Source organism: Manis pentadactyla, chromosome 7 (genome assembly GCF_030020395.1).
Source record: "Manis pentadactyla isolate mManPen7 chromosome 7, mManPen7.hap1, whole genome shotgun sequence".
In the NCBI taxonomy this organism is placed as follows: domain Eukaryota; kingdom Metazoa; phylum Chordata; class Mammalia; order Pholidota; family Manidae; genus Manis; species Manis pentadactyla.
Genome location: NC_080025.1, coordinates 101,152,359 through 101,171,589, shown reverse-complemented (window position 1 = coordinate 101,171,589; position 19,231 = coordinate 101,152,359). Strand labels below are relative to the sequence as shown.

Sequence of the window (19,231 nt, the reverse complement as noted above, 5' to 3'; positions counted from 1 at the left end):
AAGTGCTTTCCTAAGTTCTGTTGAGTTATTCTAGGAAAAGATAGAACCCAGTGGAAGGATTGTGGAACTGAGCCCTTAACTGGGGTCTGCACAAACTCTGCATAGTTAGTGTCAGAACTGAACTGAATTGTAGTACACCCAACTGATGTCAGAGAACTGTTTCTGAAACATAAATGAGGACAAAGGAAGGTTCTTCTTTATAATAGAATGCCAAGGGACAAATAGGAAGGAAGCAGTGGAGTTCAAACATCAGAATTTTGCAACTATCCACTTGGGATGGCTTTTTTACTATGCATGACTTTGTTGTATTATCATTAGCCATTTGGAAAAACTATTCATTTGGGTCACTGAATTATGTAGACCTTACAAATGCCGACAAATTCCACTGAACAATTTTTAAAAATCAGTCTTAATATTTATCATCTATCTCCCTAGGAAAGTGTGTGCTATGAAGTATCAAGCTTATGGTAGCAGATACAAGGTTTCCAAAATTCTCTTCTGACTTAAAAGCCTGAATTTTATAATTGGCAATAAATGCTATCAATTGTTTTTCCTTAAAGTAAAAGGCTCACTTCACTTCAAGAAAATATCTGCCAAATACCCTAGTCTGAATAACCATATTTTGTCTATTAGTTATTCTTTAAAACAGACATGATGTACCATGAAAAAGACTAGTTCGGCTCACAACTCAAAAGAGTTGCACAAATACTTCACCTTAAAATAGCAAAGGTACTTCATTAAGCAGAAGTGCTTTAGGGTTATGTCTCATTTCATCACACAGAATATTAAAAAGATATGTATCCCGAGGTCAAGCTTCCCTAAGATTTCTACTTTGTTTCATCATCTTAAGTAAAATCGGCTTTTTTTAAACTATGAATGCATGGTTGTTAAAATATTTTTATTGATAAATACAAAATATGTAACAAAGGCCAAACTAAATTTCTTAAGCATTTTTTCATATTATGAAGTAAATATTTTTAAATTTTAACATTCTCTACCTAAAAGAATGTTAAGCCTTGGTCTTTCTTCATTCAACTTTTTTAAAAAACCACCCTCACATGAACTATAAAATGTGTCTTTATAAAGATGTATCATTCACACTTTCATACAAAATATTCTTTAATACACATTGCTCAATACCTTTTCCCTGGAGAGGTTTTCCAAATGTGAAGTTAGACCATTTATTTCTTTGTCTTTCTCTGCCAACTGAAGCTGAAAAAAGGAAAAAAATTATCATTAATTTTTTTTCGTTATCTTTCCTTACACCTTTAAAGAGCCAGTTCTTACCATTCCATCAAAGTAATTTCTATTACTATATCCACATATTTCCCTTGGTTCTTATTCTTTGACATCTCTAAATTACTGTTCAGTACTGACCAACATCCCTTACTCAAAACTTCTCCCTTGGTTTATGTGAAGCTGCACCGATACTATCATCCTCTCATGTTCTTTTATTGTGCCCTTTGTGTGTAATTTTAATTACACAAATATTGGTATTCTCCAAAGTTTCTTCTATGCATATTCTCTATGGAAACTCCTTTTCTTCTATGCCTTCAACTATCATCCTCATGGGAGTACATCATAAATATTAACTCATGAACCACAACACTCTTTTTCCCTGAGTTCCAAATCTGCCTTTCTAACTGATGGCTAGACACATTTTCACTGTTGTCTTTTTGCATTTTAAGGACAAAATGTCCCAAACCTACTTATCCACCTCTGTTAACTGATATTATCTCAGAGCCCACTGTAACTGAAGCTAGGAAACTATATTAGAACACTTCTTCCTTCTCCTCTTTGCCATTCCCCAACATTTTCAGTCTCTAAGTTCATTCATTCATTCAACAACCATCTATTGTTTGCCTTTACAGCACAAGCATTATGGATACCAATACAAATAAAACCATTCTTCAGTTTTTCTTGATAAACTCAAGTCCTATCCAATGATAGATGATCAGGGAAAGTACTTTCCCCAAGGATGTGGCCTTTATCAATTCATTCTAAGAATATTTCTACCTGTTTTTCTTACTCTCAAAAACCTTTCCCACCTGCAAATCCTCTGTGCTACCAAATTATTTTCAGACAGACCCATTCTATTTGGGTCCCCTTTCTCCCAGAAAATTCTTAACAGCAAATAGCACACAAATTCCATTTTAGGCTCCCCAAAATCTGGCTTCAACATATTTTCAAGTTTTATCTACTCCATCACAGACAATGAAATCCTATTACTCAAGATGGCTCACAGTTCCCAGACTATGATCTCCACTTGTAATCTCCAAACCTATAGTAATGCGTTTCCATCTGCTTAGAGTGCTGTTCTCTCTTTTCCTAACCCTCTTCTCTTCCCCTTCAGCTTAGTCTTTCAAAGGCCTAGTTTCTCCACGTCTAACCCCTAAATATTCCACTGGAAACAGTCCTACTTACTAGACTTATCATTCATGTAAAATTTCATCACATTTTGCAATGTCTCATGTGTGTTTGTGCACGGAAACAGTACAAATAAGGGAAAGGTCATTAAACAAAAAGTCAAGCACTGTTGCCAGGTATATAACCCTAAATATGATGTTTAATCTTGATGCTCATTTTTTATCATTAATAAAATAAAAATGTATTATTTAGCTTCCCATGGGTTTGACAGATGATTGACTAGGCTGTGAATGTGAGAGCTGTATCACCATTATACTTCTAGCAATCCCTTGTAGTTTATAAATTCCTTAGGCACAACACTGTGCCTTATTTAGCCTTATTTATATCATCATCCAAATAATAGCTAACATAGTGCTTTATATATAATAATCTCCAATATTTACTAAACCATTTACTTCTAATATGTAAAAATAAACGTTCATATAAGTTTAGTGTTCACACCTCATAAATAATGAGAAGTCGCTAGCCTTTGAAAACAATATCCACAAGATTTCAGAAACAATAATAATTTCAAAAAAAAGTTTCAAAAATTTCATTCTGATGGCAGATGAAGTTCAAAAAGGACCATTACCTTGTAAGGTGACACCCCTCTCCACCAGAAGGGGAACCTAAACGTGTAGTGTCTTTAAGAACATTGCATTTAAAAATTACATTACAGGTATAATAAACTATGATATAGCAAAGTTAAATCATATGGAACTTCCTGGTCTATAGTCACACACACAAAAAATGCGAATTATACATAAATCCATATCTTAAAATATGTAAGATTACAGTTTATTCTAGAGGGAAAATATCTTTCTACTTATTAATCATCTAGACAGCCTGCTAATTTTTTTCTCTAACATTCTTACAAATATCATTTTCCTTTCCAGCTTTGTTTGTTGCCTTATAGTTACATTGGCAAAATAATTTTCATTAATTGAGGTTGTATCACTTACTCTGCAGTATTTCATTTAGGATCACAACATACTTTAGTAATAAATTTAAAAACACATAAATTCTTTAAATTACTGATACACAAATTTTTTAAATAACCGACCATATATTGTTACACTTCCACAAAAAATCTCAAAGTCCAAAAAATACATACACATTCATGTTTATTTTTAAGTGAACAAGAGGATGATGAAATGATCGTTTTTCATCTTAAAAACTAAGCAGGATTAAGATATAATTTTAATAGCCATCTGAATCAACAGAATTATAGCAACAAATTGCAATTTATATTCATTTTCTCAGTGCATACTTAATAAACTATTCAATGTAACTAAATATTTTTTATTTATATATTAAAATATTATCCCAACTATACATATTAAAATAGCACATTAGATAAAAATTACAGATAACCCATTTCAAAAGTACCAGGTACTATGGCTCCAGTTATATGCATACTAAACTTACTTTGTAATTGTCCTCTACTTCAGCTAGTTCTAGTTTTACACTTTCAGAAATTTCCACTTGTTCTTTCCATTTCAACTCCATTTTTGCAAGTTCATCCGCATATTTATTGCACTTTGTTTTCTCATCCTAAATAAAATTGGTATAGTTACCAAAAGACCTTAAGCCATATAAAGCTAGTATCTATACAAAGACCATCAGGTACATGCTGAATGTTTATTATAACGCTGTTGTAACAGCATAAAAATGGAAATTAACAAATGTCTGTCAGTGGAAGACTGGACAAATATGTCCACGCAATGGAATAGTATATTATTTAAAAGAACAAAGTTGACCTATAAATTAACAAACACATATTCATTAGCACAATGCAAAAATAGAATATGTGAGTTGTTTTGTAAGTCATTTAACATAATTGTATGAAATATCTTTGTAATGTGTAGAAAAATATAAACCAAAATATTGATAGCTCTTATCTCTGGGGATCAGGATCATGATGGTGTTTTTCCATCTTTATTCTTTATTTCTATAATGCCCTAAGATATCACAATAAGCATATACTACTTTTGCAAAAGGAGGTAAATAAAGATCATGTATTTATAATGCTAGTGATAAAACTCTGAGATTTCTTGACCAAGAAAATCTCCAGGTTGACTTCTTACTGCTCTTGTTTACAACCCAGAATGTTAAGAGTTACAAATTATAACAAAAAGGAAAACTGGCCAATTTAATTTTAAATGTTTTTGTTCAAGGTACAAGTTTAAAAATACACTTTAAGCATTTCAATAGAGAAAAGAAAATCTTTTCAACACATAATGCTGGATAAATGGGATATCCATACTATACATCTCTTACACCATACACAAAAATAAAACAGTTAATAGACTTAAACATAAAACCTAAGACTATAAAACTTTTAGAAGATAGAAGAAAATCTTTGCTATTTGGATCCAGTAAATGTCTCTTAGAACACAAAAAGAAACACAAAACATAAAAGAATAAATTGAAAATCTGTACTCCATCAAAATTAGAACTTTTTCTAAAAATACAATTAAATAAATGCAAAGGCAAGCCACAGAGTAAGAGAAAATATTCACCAAATATATACATCAGACAAAGAACTTGTATCCAGAGAAAGAACACTTAGAACACAGTAAATAAAATGAACAATCCAATTTTTAAAATGGCAAAAGATTTGAACTCTTGCAATGAAAAGGAATAACTACCAACAAAAGCAACAACTTGAATAAATCTCAAAATAATTGGGCTGAGAGAAGCCAGGTAGAGTACATATCATATGATTCCATTTATACAAATTGTACAAAACGTAGGCTAACCTATAGTGGCAGAAAGCAAGCCAATGGTTTCCTGGGAATGGGACACAGGGAGGGATGAGTTGCAAATGAGTAAAAAAAAACTTTAGGTGCTAACAGAATGTTCATTATCTTGACATTGTGATAGTTTCACAACTATATATAGCAAAACTGTTCAAACCACAGACATTAAATATGTGCAGCTTACTGGATTTCAATTATACTTCAACACAGTTGTAAAAAAATGCATCTTGAAGAAGTTTTCAGCTTGCAGGAACAGTCTTTTCAATAATACTATATAATAATATTTCTTAAAATATTCATCCAGAATTTTTTCACACTGAATGAAAAACCATTTAGTCCCTTATAAACAACTATTGAACTCAAAGGTAAAACTGTTCTATCTAATCCTTACACAGATGGTAGAATCCTCTCAAGCAACAAAAATGTTTAGTTTAAAGTTTGATTAAAGGATTACATTAAATTAATATTTAGAGGGCAGTAACAAAATATTTTAAATCACTATAGTAACAGTGAGCTAATGTGTGAGCTTCATTCAATAACTGTAAAAATTATTCCTCTCCTCTCTACATGCACAGAGAAACATACACACACAAAAATATTTAATTAAACAAAAATCATATACACAAACACCTTTTCCTCCAAATGAGGTAAAAATAAAAAGCATTTTCCCTTTGTCCTTTAGATACTCCAGGAGTGAATGCTACCAAGATGAATGCAAAACTGAAATGTTGGAACAATACAGTTTAAAATAATCAAGCAGTAAAGGCAACAAGTCATTTGATTAACATTCCCTTTTTCTACTTGCAAATCCGGGTCACTCAAAGATGTGGTATAAATTCCTTGCTATTATTACAGTAAGCACTTCCCTTCTATGAAATCCAAACATTTCCCATGCATCCTTAAAATAAGGAGACAAACAATAAGACCCAACCTCAATTAATCGGTTGCCCATTATTAACAGAATGATATCAGGTGAATAGAAAATAGTAATTTTAGAAATGATTTTACACACAGGCTTACATGAACAGGTATACAAGCAACTCACTCTCACCATCTACATATAAAAACAATAAAGGTGAGCTAAGCCATTACATTTGATAAATCTATTTTTCATTTACAAGGCACCTAGCTTACCTGCAAGAGTTGTTTACATTTATTATACTTTTCTGTTTTGTCAGCAATTTCTTTGGTCATTTCACAGACTTGCCCCTTTGTTACAATGTCAAAATCTGTCTCAGCTATAGCAAGGCAAGAAAATAAGTATTAAACATTATTTTGCCTCTTGTATTATCCTACTGTTCAAAATAACTCACAAGTCAGTATAATGTAAAATATAATAAATGGAATATTGAAAGAGAGAAACATCTATTTAAAAACATCTGTTCATACACTAAATAAGCAAAGAAGGATAATATAAACTCTAGGTGACAATTTTTTAAATATGTTTGGCCAGAACCAAGTTCTCATTCAACCAAATAATGAAAGGATCATTATTTTGTTTTTAATTAGTTTTTTAATAAAAAATAAATATTTTAAATAAAAAATACTTAAAAATAGTTCTAAGATGGTACAAAATTCTTCTCTTCACATAACTGACTAGATAGGATAAATAGGACAACCATACTCTGAAAAAACTTTGTTACTATTTTCTAAGTCTTTATTTACTCTTAATGCTATCCTAGATCCTACAGAGGCTGTACAGAAATAAAAGGCAGAATTCTGTTCTATAGCAGCTGAACTTAGTATTTAATAGTATTACATACCAGTATAATATAAACTTAAAAAATCTACAACATAAATTACTCCAAACACTATACAAGGAAATATACTTTTATATATTCTAGTACTTACTTTCATTTTTGCTAAATCTTTAATATACGGTTAAAAAATGTTATTAGGGCAAGTGAAAATCTAGAATTAATTCCAATTTTCATGTTCGTGTATTCACTATGTCTGTCTAATCTGTTCTGTAAATTAATAAAAATTTTAACTTATCTACGAAAAGGTATACTAATGAGGTACCCTACTTATCTAAAAAATAAAGAAACATGAATTGAACAAACAGGGAATTCATAAGTTTTTCTCCTCAACAGAACTACACAATTAAAGTGCCAGAAATTTCAAAATTCCATAGATTTAGAAGAATATTAATTAAAAATTCAATTCTTGGCTTTTGTCCTATAGCCCAAATGCTGTGTTTTGTATATGCACCACATGCATGACTTTACCTTGTTCTCAGACCCTTACTTTTCCCCTTGCCTCAATCCCCTCACTTATTAAGGATTTTTATAAGCTACCTAAAATTCTTACACTTAGAACAAAGCAGTATAAACAAGTATAAATACTTTTCAAGACACGACGTTTTACACAGAAAGTCTAAAAGATTTTTTACCTGCAAAAGGTGGCACCTTTACATCTACAGCAGAGATAGTAGTAGCTGGGTCTGTGTTTACTGCGGTATCATTCACTTTCTGCTGATTACCAATTTTCTTTGTGAAGACACTATTGTTACTGGCCTATTCAAAATGTTAGCAAACTGTTAAATGAATTATTTCCTTCCTTCAATAACTATATAAATAGTAATCATATAAAGAATTCCTGAGAAGTCCACCAAGCTGCTATTGTCTTAAAGGCCAACAAAGACACACATAATTTACTAACTGACCTAAATGTTACAAAAAAGAAAAACTTTGTTTTTTCTCATCAAATCATCACAATACTGCCAAAACATGCCAGTCACAGAAATATTGTAAGTTTTCTACTACAAAGTTATAAAACACTTAAAGGCCCCAAACCAAATCTATGCATGTGGGTCATACTTAAAGTATGTTTTCTCACAGAAGTTTTCCTACTTTACCACATGCATTTCTTTACTGTCTCCTTTCAGATTTCAAAAAGACTGGGAAAATATCACCTGTGTCATATAGTATACAAATAAAACTCTTTGCAGAAAATTTTTACTTCAAAGAGAACTGTGGTATCACTTGCAACTTCAGGTTTTAAATGTGTTTCTTCACTTTCAGGGCTCTATTACATAGCAAGCCTTATACTTAAGTACAATTTAAGGACCCACATTAAAACATACATTAAACAGAAAAACTTTCTTTGCTTTCATAAAATCTGCCTACCCATTCTCAAATAGAATACAAAATAATTAACATTTAGTTCTTCCTAATCTGGTGGATATGAATATGATGGAAGAACTCACCAATGGTAACTGAGAAAGCATCTAAGATGCTGAGGATGATCAATGGTGAACCCCACTGAGAACAGGTATCAACATCCCAAGGAGGGATTCAATAATATGTATTAAGTTTTTAAGTAGAAAAGGAAAGTATCAAGAACTTGGAAATGGTCAAGAAAACGGCTCCTGTTTTTTTCCTTGCTGCTGCCACCCTTGAGTCCTTTTTGTTGGTTCTCCAGCAAATAAACTCCAGATTCACTAAATTATTATTGCATTAGACCAATGGCTTGAACTCAAGCAGAGATAAATTATATCCAAAAGGCTACTTAGAATATTATAAATTTGATTTACACATAGAAATATTGATAAAGGAAATATTTTACTATGTATGAATTCAATTATACTTACTGACTGGTCTGAAAGTTTATTTATTTGTTTTTGGAGCCTCTGGCATTCCTTGAATTTTTCTTTATAATGATCAGCTGCCATCTGAAGTCGAAGTTTCAGATCTTCAACTTCTCTTCTCAGTTCATGTTCCAGTGTATCAGTCTTCTCCTAAGAGAAAAACAAAAACTTTCTCTAAGAGAAAAAGGTAAAATTTCCTGTATCTCATAATACAGTGTAAATCCCAACTTCACTATTACTTTCTTCTTTCTGGCTTTTAATTTTTATTTGTTTTGGAGTTTGGGCTACAGAGCTACATTAGCTCTCCTAATAAACCCAGCTTTATATTCTTAGGACTAAGGTTCATTAAAAAACTAGAGAAGAATAACCCACCTCCTGAGGAGCAAGTATTACCCTGTTAAATAACCTTAATACCATTTTATGCAGCTAGTAAATAAGAAATTCCAAACAAAGCAATATATACCTGATACTGACCAGTAAGTTTAATTAACAGTTTAATTAGAGCAGCTTTCACTAACCATTAGGAATTTGTTATTTAAGTTTTTTCTTAGAGCTTACATTAACTTCAACCCAAGAAGTTACAATGACTAGACAAAATGAATGGAAATTTAAACTCTATGTGATCAAGAATCTAATCTGACTTATAACAGGTAAGTAACCTATAGGTTATAATGTTTTTGATCAAAATGGAAATTCAAAACTAATCCACTTTACCTGGCCTTTTTTCACAGCATTTAGTTTAAGTTCAGTCACTGCATCAGCTAACTGCTTTTTCACTTTCTCATTTTCCAAGCGTGTAGTGTGTAAATCTGCCATTGTTTTATCTCGCACATTTACAGCATCACTAAGTTCTTTAGCAAGAAAGACAACTTCTTGCCGAGTTGCCTGAACCTGTTCCTCTGCTTTACGAAGTTGCTCCTTTAAAAAAAATGTATCTTCCTGAAGAAAAGCAGATAAATATATGTGTAATTAAACCATTCATGTAAAAAACAGAAGAAATTTTACTCAATTTCAATGGATCCATGCTTTTGTATTCATGACTTAGATGAAGTATGTTAAGTCTATAAAAAGTTTAAGATGTGAGTGTCAGCATCTCATATAACAAACCTATGCACTGGGTATCACTACCACCACTTTATATATAAGGGGCTTTTAAGAAAATTATTTAAGGGTATGGATACATGTTTAGCTTCACAAGAGATTCAGTAAAATATTAAAATAATGAAAATTATTAAAAATCAATGTCTAACAATATGAGAATTTTTTATAAATGAACAATACATCTTCTATACAATTAAATTTTTACAGCCATTATGAACAGTAGTATATCTAATACACTATTGGTGTATTAATTTTTTTGAAAGGCAATTTGAAAATAACTATGGAAATTTAAACACTTCGCCCAGTAATTGCACTTGGAGGAATTTATTCTACAGAATTATACATGTGCCTAGATATCTGTACAAGGATACTTATTTACTGAAGGATGTTTATTAACAGCTAAGGGTTGTATATACACAAATAAGGACAATTACATACTACACAGTTGTTAAATAAAAGGAGGGATATTATACAGTTGTCCCAATGAATGAGGAAGATAGACATGTGTTATTCATACTGTTAAGATGTCCAACATTACATATATTTCTCAAAAAGACTTTGGAATACCATATATATTCTCATTTTTGTTAAAACATAAATACTCTGCATATATCCACAGATTTCTAGAAAAATTAAAAATTCTATAATGATGTATCTGGGAAAAGATATGGGTTACTTGTACACATAGTACCCTCACGTACTATTTTAATTTTTTTAAAACCATGACCTTGTGTCACTTTTATAATTTTAAAAGAAAAGTTCAAAATTTAGTCATTTTTCCCAGGTATTTCCATACCTATGTTTTTCTCACAGAAGTCTTGGCTAAGCAGGAAAAAGATGCTTAGAAGAATCTTTAGCATCTTTTTAAATAACAAATAAGCAAATACACATTTATCTTTTCATTTGCAATCTACACATTAAATACCCTGAAAAGTAACACAGGTTTCAATCATTAATTCTAAATGTCACCCATGTATGACGTTTTAGGTGTTATATTAACTGTCTGACTGTATTTAATATTAATAGTAAACTACTGAAAATAACGTAATACTCATCCATAAAATCTAATGAATAAATGAAGGCATATCTATAAAATGTAGTATTACACAGCCACTTTTTACAAATTAGGAAGATCTCTATGAACTGAAAAGGAATGACTTCCATTTTACGTTGTTCAATGTAAAAAAGCAAAGGGTTAAAGACTATTATAGCATTGCAACATTTTTTAAGAAAGAATAGGATGGAGAAGAGTGAGTGCATGCTTGTAAACATAACTTTATGCTTGCAAAAAGAAACATAAGAATAAACTGGAAACTAATGAAAATGCTTTTACCTATAGGTACAGGTAAGGGGTTTTTTTAGGCAAAAGAATGAGACATCAGAGTAAATTTTTCTATATCATTAACTTTTCAATGATGTATATTTTACATATTCAAAAAATAAAATTAAACAGTCAACAGGATGAAAACAAATCTTACAATTAAATACAAACAAAAAATTTAAACTGTATTATAAATCCACAAGTTAACAGTGTTAAAAAATTAAGTAACTTTTAAACATGTTACCTTGTACTTCCTTAATGAAATATATTCTAGGAAAAAAGAGCTGGAAAAGATCTTAATTTTATTTAGTAGACATACTGGTGGAAGTGGCACTGTAGTAATACTTCTGAAACTACTGGTGTGTGTAGCTGGGTAAAAAACATGAATAAACATAATGTTTTAGATATAAGGGTTCTCACATTGGAGGAAGAGATATGTAAATATGGAATGGAAGAAGGTATGGAAGAATCCTAAGGCACTGGATTTGAATTGGAGTTATCAATATGAAGACTTCAAATGTCTGTCCAATGGAAGTACAAAGAAGCAACAACCCCTAGTAGCAACAGGATACAGTTCTAAGTCTCAAAATACCACTCTCTACTGAAAAGCCAGAGTTCCTTGAAGAAATGGCTAACACAAGGTCTGGGGCAGACCCTAACACTGTAACATTCAGTTGTGCCACAAAGCAAGGAAGTATTCAAACCATTAGGGGAACACATCAAAAAGACACAAAAGTAGACTTGGGGATTCCCCCTAGCTAAATATGGGGCAATTTGGGTATGAAGAATGATTATAATGTGTAATACACTGAACAAAAATAATCCCTAAGTCCATAGTGATAGAAGAAGAAGGGGGAAAGAGCAACAGGGAACCTCCTCACTGTAAAATACCTACTAATAAATGTAAAAGGAACAACAGAATTTTTTCAATCACCATTTTGCAATCATTAATGTAACAACTGATGCAGGTGAGGATGGTCAAGGGATTAAAAACTATTGGGTGAAAGCTATTTGGGAATAGGATATTCCCATGATCTCAAAGTATTATCCCACAGATTACTCAATAATCACAAAGAAGGAAAGACATCCTTGTAATGAACAGACAGGCAGACATAACTTTAAATAAATGATTAAATCTGTCATCATCAAGAATGGAATTAACATTTTGTGTCTTTTGATAATGCTCCAACAGAACATACAAAACATTATCTATGCCTTTTCTTGCCAAACATGTTTGACCTTAATCTACTCGTAAGTAAACAAGACAAATCTAGATAATGGAGCATTCTTTTAGACAAACCTAAATTCTCCAAAAATATCAATGTCATAAAAGACAAAAAGTAGAGGGAGACATTATTCTAGATTAGAGCAATCAAAAACACAATAATCAAATTAATGTGTGATCTTTGACTACCCGTGGATCAGGATATTGCACTTATTTACAATTTGAATGTGGACTAAAACTACATAGAAAAATGAATACTATCATATCAATGTTAAACCTCTTAGGTGTGATCATGGTAACACGGTTATACAGAAGAATGTACTTACTGTAGAAGAGACATGACAAAGCATTTAGGGTGAAATGTCATAATGCCTGCAGCTGACTTTCAAATGGCTCAGAAGAAAAAAGCATATAGGTGGGAGAGATAAATACAGTAAAATATTTGAGAATATGTATGTATTCATTGTTCTGTTCTTACAACTTTTCTGTAAATTTGAACTTTTTCAAAAGAAAAAGTTGGGGGAAGGGTAGGTTAAAAATAAAAACTACCATATTGTAGACATTTGAGATATGTTTTCTAATCTTCAACTACAAATTACAAAAGTACTTACCTTACTTGAGGTTGTAAGCAAGAAAGCCCTTTGCAAATTTTCCTTTTCAGCCAAACAGAACTGCAGTCTGCCAATCTCTTCTTTGAAATGAATAATCATGCTTTCTTTGTTCCCATCTAAATTCTTTAAAGTCTGGACCTCTGACACAAGCTTAGTATTTTCTATTTCTGTATTCTTCAAATGTACCTGTAATAGTGCTTGAAAATGTCAAGAATATTCTAATTCCATAACTCTGTTAGTCAAAGTTTAAAATACAACTGTTTAACCCAAAATGATCAAGGGAAATCAAGATTCGGAGTCAGGAGACCCAAATTCTGTCAAATATCTAAGGATGTGGGAGAACACAGCTTTTCTAAGTTTTAAAAAAATGTTTCCATGGAAATTAATTCTAAAGTCTAACGTATGATCTCTAAAGTCTTTTCCTTTGATTTAATGATTTTTATGTTCTGTTTAAAATTGCAAATAGATTTTGTTGTTCATCTGGGGATAACAAGTGTCACAGGCACATTCAAATACAAAGGAAAGACCAGATTCTGAAAATCAGAAAGGGTACATTCAAGAACATCTTAAGCAATTCTACTTTTTGTTTATGTCACTTACCTCCTATGTGCCTAAAAATATATATGTTGATTAATTACCCCAACTGTATTAATTTTCCCATGAACTCTGGCTGCTGCTACTCATTTGACCACGATACACAAATCAAATTCCACAACTGAAATTATAAAGAGTATAAAGATCTAGTTTCCACTATAAAGAGTACCTTGCTTTGATTAAGAGTACCAGACAGAAATGAAATAACACACTTTTTGAACTTTACTCTTTAAATGTATAGAATACTGAAAGACCAGCTCCTGTTCACAAGGATGGACTGTAACTCTGGATTCTCTGAAGGTGTCATCAGCCAAGACCTTTGAGGCATAATTTTACAAACAATAACTTTCATAATCATCAGATCATAAAAGTGTTTTGCCAGTTACTTTAAATTCTGATAGGGCAGGGATAGATAATATAATCCAAAAGGGGCTAGAGAAGAGAGAGAAAAGCAATCTCTTTGGTTGTTCATATTAACAATCTGGAAGGGAATTTATGTTTCTAAGGTGAACAGTATAGTAAGAGGTCTTACCACATGGGGTAAGTAGAATCTCTACCAAAAGAACAAAACAAAAATCCCTAAGGAACTGTTTTCCTCCAACTTTTGGGGTATACACATACAAATGAAATACTGTTCAGAACACTGGAAGGTTGGGAGAATATGTTCAAATGGAAATTTCTAAAGAATAAATCCCCAAGATAACTTGTTCTTCCCTTCCTTCCTCCCTCTCCAGTCTTTTTTTGCAAAGGACTCGTCTTTTACAATCATGTGTAAAACAGACACATAGAAGTCTGCATTAAGTGAGGAAAAACAAGGGAGAGTATAAGAGATAAATAACAGAAAGTAATAAAGAGAAAATAAATGCTGGATTTACCCTAAAATGTGCTTACCAGCCGTCTATAAACAGAAGTTCCCATTTCAGGACAGAAGAAAAAAAAAAGGTAGAGTAGAAAGGCGAAATCTTTAGGAATAGATTTTCCTCTTTCCAAAATAAATCATCCTAGTTATCATTACACTTCTTTAGCATCACTATTAATTAGGACTTTCCTAAATCCTTCCCTTTATTAACTATCACACCTTTAGAATTCATTTTACTTATTACTGAATTAAAATGATTGAAGATGTAAACACTCTATTTACCTTACTGTCTAAAAAAAACAACAACATGGGAAGCCAACTATCCACAGAGAATGCTCATGTCTTTTCCTGGCATTAAAAACTGAAACATTCTCACCAAAATTAATAGTAACATTGAATAAAAAATTATCATAGATACCAAATTTTCACTCAGGTAAAAAGTGCTTTATAGCTTTTTTTAAAAAACTGCATTTGAAGATAGTTTCCCAAAAACACTAAATACATACTAATCTAGTTGCATCAATTTTTTTCTCTAAGTATCTATATTAACTCCCTTTTCACAAAATCTTGTTCAAAAACCAAACATTATATATGGGCACTTTTTCTTAAAGAGTCAAATCATAAAATCATCCATCATTGAATCTTCACTATTTTTCTTCCTATTTAGGGAGTAATACACACACGCACACATGTGCACACACTCCGGAAATGACTTGTTCAAATAAAATATAATGCATATAATCCATGACATGCAAAAAATCCCTACCAGAGTGATATAATTTTTTTATCTTAAAGGACAACCAACCAATTACAACCAAAAATAAGAAGGAAAAGCCCACCCACAACACAATAAATCATATTCTAGTTTCTTAGTGCAAACTGTGACTCTCAAATACTGAACATATGCAGAGTGTATGTTTTTATCTTTAATCAAATGCATACCATAATATATAAATGTATTGCCTTTTTCTAATTGAAACGCCTCATCTGAAACTGCCTTTAGGAACTGCTTATGAGCCACTTAAGATAAATTTGTGTAAGTTAACTATCCTATTTCAGAATCACTTAAAAGGGAGAAGAAAATTTCAAAAAGATTTGATGGCAGTGAGAATATCTTTTTTAAAATGACAATCTCTGAAGACTCTTCTAGAGGTCAAACACTAAAACATGATGACCATCACTGAAATAAATTAATGTCCTCCCTATGTTCTTAAAAGAGGAAAATAATTGGTTATATAAATTCTGATTAACAGGTACCTTGTTACCATTAAGCCTCTTTGACTTACTATATAAATCATCTGCTAAGTATCAATAATATCAGCAAATTAATCCTCTGAAAACTACCTTCTTGAGTTAGTTTACTTCTAGGGACTACACACAATGACATAGTTTTAAAATATGTCCCCAAATCCTTTGTTATGCCTCTCTTCAAGAAGTACAGTCTAATTTCCCCAAGTTGAGTTGTCAGCTGGACCAAGTGACTTGCTTCTAATGAATAAAATTAAAGTAGAAGCACTGCTGTACAACTTAGGGAAACTAGGTCATAAAATGCACTGTGTCTTCCTCTTTGCTCTCTCTTGGACAGCTCACTCTGAGGAAATTTGGCTGCAATGCTGTGAGGACATTCAAGCAGCCACTGAAGAAGCCACATAGCAAAAAACTGAAGGGCTTCCTGCCAAAAGTCTTGTGAATGAGCCACCTTGACAGATACTCCAGCTTCAATCAAGCCTTTAGCTGACTATACCCCTTGCCAACATCCTGACTCTAACTAACTGAGCCTGACTGTAAGAGACCCTGAGCCAGAAAAACTCAGGTAAGCTGCTCCCAAATTCCTAACAATTAAGTTTTAAGTAATTTGTTACACAGCAATATTTAACCAAAAGAAATGGACAGAATAAATTACCTTATAAAGTTCCTTCTCATCCTTTTCTGTCTTCAACTGACACTCAAATTGTTCTCTTTCATATTGTGCCTTCTTGAGTTTGTCCTTTAAACTGAGTTAAGGTCAAATAATGTTAATATAAGAAAAATACTTTGTTAAAACACTTTTAAAACATAAAGGTAATCTTTTAAAGCATCAGAAATACCTGTCTAGTTCAGTTTCTTTTTCAATTGCTTTCTGTGTCACTGACAAAATGTCTTCCTCAAGCTGGAGAGCTTTGGATGTAGCATCATTGTATCTCTTCTTAAACTCTTCATTTTCCATTTTTAAACTTTGTGATACTTCAGTAAGACCCTTGAAAACAAAAACAAAGTATTTTGAGAAACACAGAAACACAAATAGTTAAGATAAATTTGCTTATCTTTAGGAAATTTATGTATGCTTAAATTTTTAATCCCACATTTGTCCTCTCCAAAGTTTATAAACTAACACTAAAAACTAAAACCCAAAATAGTAACATACATTTGACTTTTCATTTCCCCTGGACTTTTCATACACCCTGTATGCTGATTTCACTAATTTCTCCACCAGAGGGCAGGCAACAAAAACAAGACAAAAACTTTAAAATTAGTCACTCTAGTTTTTCACATCTCATGTTTCAGTATTACCCCAATGACAAATCAGGTTTGCATAACACTACCACAGTTATAACACCTGCTTTCTTGGCACAGATCACTAAGTGCCACTGATAATTATACTAAAGCACTAACATATATGCCTACAGCAATGTTTCTGATATTCCTGCCACTGTGATTCAGAGGCCTAAACAAATATTCAAAGAAACTGACACAAATATAAAATAGGTAGTAAATGCAATAACTAAAATGGATTTCTATTTAAAATACAATATTCTACTTTAAATAGATAATTTAGAAGTTCAAAAGTTTTATCACATCAATTAAGGCAGTTAAGTAATTTATGATAATTGATCAAGGTTCTTCTCTCTAAGCCTGTTTTATAATTTGTGAAACAGAGATAATAAAGCCTTTTCTGCCTAGTTTGTAAATTTACAAGTAGCAAATGAAACAATATATATGGAGGTACTCTGTACAGAAAACTGTACGTCAAAGAATTGATAAATTAAGACAATTTTTGCTAAAAAATAATTTTAAAGTTTCCCACTAATAAAAGGACCACCCACCTACCCAACAAAAATTTATTAGCCACTTTGATTTTATAAAATAACCCAGAAAAATTTTTACTTGTAGGTAGAATTTCATTTTAAATATCTTGCTAGAAAGTGAGAATTACTATGCTGGATTTACACTTCATTACAAAGCTTATAGCAATAACAGATAAACTCTACTGGCTTTATTTTTGCTCAAAGAAAGTACCTTCCTTACTGAGTTTGCGATATTAACCAAAGACCGTTATATAAAACTGAAATGCCTTTCTGATTCCAATGCCACAATACCAGAGAAAGCAAATATTATTTGTTCCCTTTGGTATAATTGTTGTCAACATCCAGTAATTCTTGTATATTTTGACACATTTTCAATATTTGTGTTGCTGTTACATAAGGACAGCCAAGGAGGTTTGTAAATAGTTTTTTATATTTTTTATTTTTATTTTTACCAAATGCCCTCTTGGCACTGCAAATAGATGAGTGTATTTAATCCAGGTATTTCTTCCTAGGACAAAGACTAGATTGCCCAGATACAAAAACTAATTTCCAATTCTGTAGTCTTGTGGTGGGTAAACAGCATTCTTAAAAACATATGGGGCAAAACTAGAAAAGATTCATAAGCAACTAAGTGCAAAATATGAACTCATTGCTTTAAGTGAGTCAGTTACATGTATAATGAGTCACAAATTAATTCTAACTATAACTTGAGTATCTTGGAATCTTTTTCTGGCACCCATCCCTAAAGGCACCTGATAACTTCTCAGCATACATGTCTATTTATTAAAAGCATGAAAATGTAGGGATTATTCTTCAAGCCTCTAGGTCTCATGTCTGAGCACAGCATAAGCATCTTCAATGTGGCTAAGTCTTCCTCTGTGAAAATGACATCAAAGCCTTCAGTGTACATACAAACCAACTAGGAATCATGTTTTCTTTAAAAAAAAAAAAAGTTTTTTTTTTAAAGAGTAAAACCTACAACATAATCTTTGAAAAACACTTGAAAGTTGGGATAAATATTCATGTAGTCAGTATTGGCAAATCATGCCAAAAAAGCATTGTAATTCTAATATTAAAATAGAGGAAAAACTGGAAAATATAAGCAGTCAACTACATGTGCACCAAAATAAGAACAATTTCAAAAAATGGAGGCAAAAAAAGATTAAGATACTTGGGCATCAGAGATTCACACAGCAGACTTCTCCCCACTCTCCTAAATTGAAGCATCACTGCTACCACACACTGTTATTAGCAATTCCCCCAAGTCATAACTCTCAAATATGGAAAACCAGATAAAAAGACTATGAATTACTTACCTGGTGGCTGCACACGCACTCAAAATATCTAAAGTAACAAAATACATTTATTCCCATGTTAAAAAGAGACATGATTAATTCTGATTACAAATGAATATATATGAAGAAACCATATCAGACAACTATCTAGGAAAAATATATGGTATTCTGGACTCAAACATACACAGCAATTAAAATTCAGTATTTTAGTATCTGAATACTCTAAATAGCAAATTACTGACAACAGGATATTACTTATGGAAACTGCAAGTAGATTTTAAAATAAATCTTAATCATTTGATTTAACCCAGCTTTCTTTAAACACCCTGCTTCTTGAAGTCAGCTAAAATACCAAGCCAATGTAGAAAGCTACATAAAATACATGCATTTTCTCTGGTTTCTA

The 19,231-nt window shown here is 31.7% G+C and overlaps 1 protein-coding gene across 2 annotated transcripts in view; it reads right to left on the bottom strand.

Annotated features, from left to right (window-relative positions):
• The window catches only part of TAX1BP1 (Tax1 binding protein 1), an 88,430-nt gene that overhangs the window by 21,124 nt on the left and 48,075 nt on the right, over positions 1–19,231 (bottom strand). The window contains exons 6-14 of one of the 2 annotated variants that reach the window (XM_036897479.2): positions 16,556–16,704; positions 16,372–16,462; positions 13,016–13,201; positions 9,472–9,696; positions 8,761–8,907; positions 7,561–7,684; positions 6,303–6,406; positions 3,835–3,960; positions 1,141–1,212 (exon numbers count right to left, since the gene is read on the bottom strand). In XM_036897479.2, the coding sequence (XP_036753374.2) occupies positions 1,141–1,212; positions 3,835–3,960; positions 6,303–6,406; positions 7,561–7,684; positions 8,761–8,907; positions 9,472–9,696; positions 13,016–13,201; positions 16,372–16,462; positions 16,556–16,704 (1,224 nt within the window). The remainder of the gene's footprint in view (positions 1–1,140; positions 1,213–3,834; positions 3,961–6,302; positions 6,407–7,560; positions 7,685–8,760; positions 8,908–9,471; positions 9,697–13,015; positions 13,202–16,371; positions 16,463–16,555; positions 16,705–19,231) is intronic. The other variant, XM_036897480.2, reaches the window with a different exon arrangement.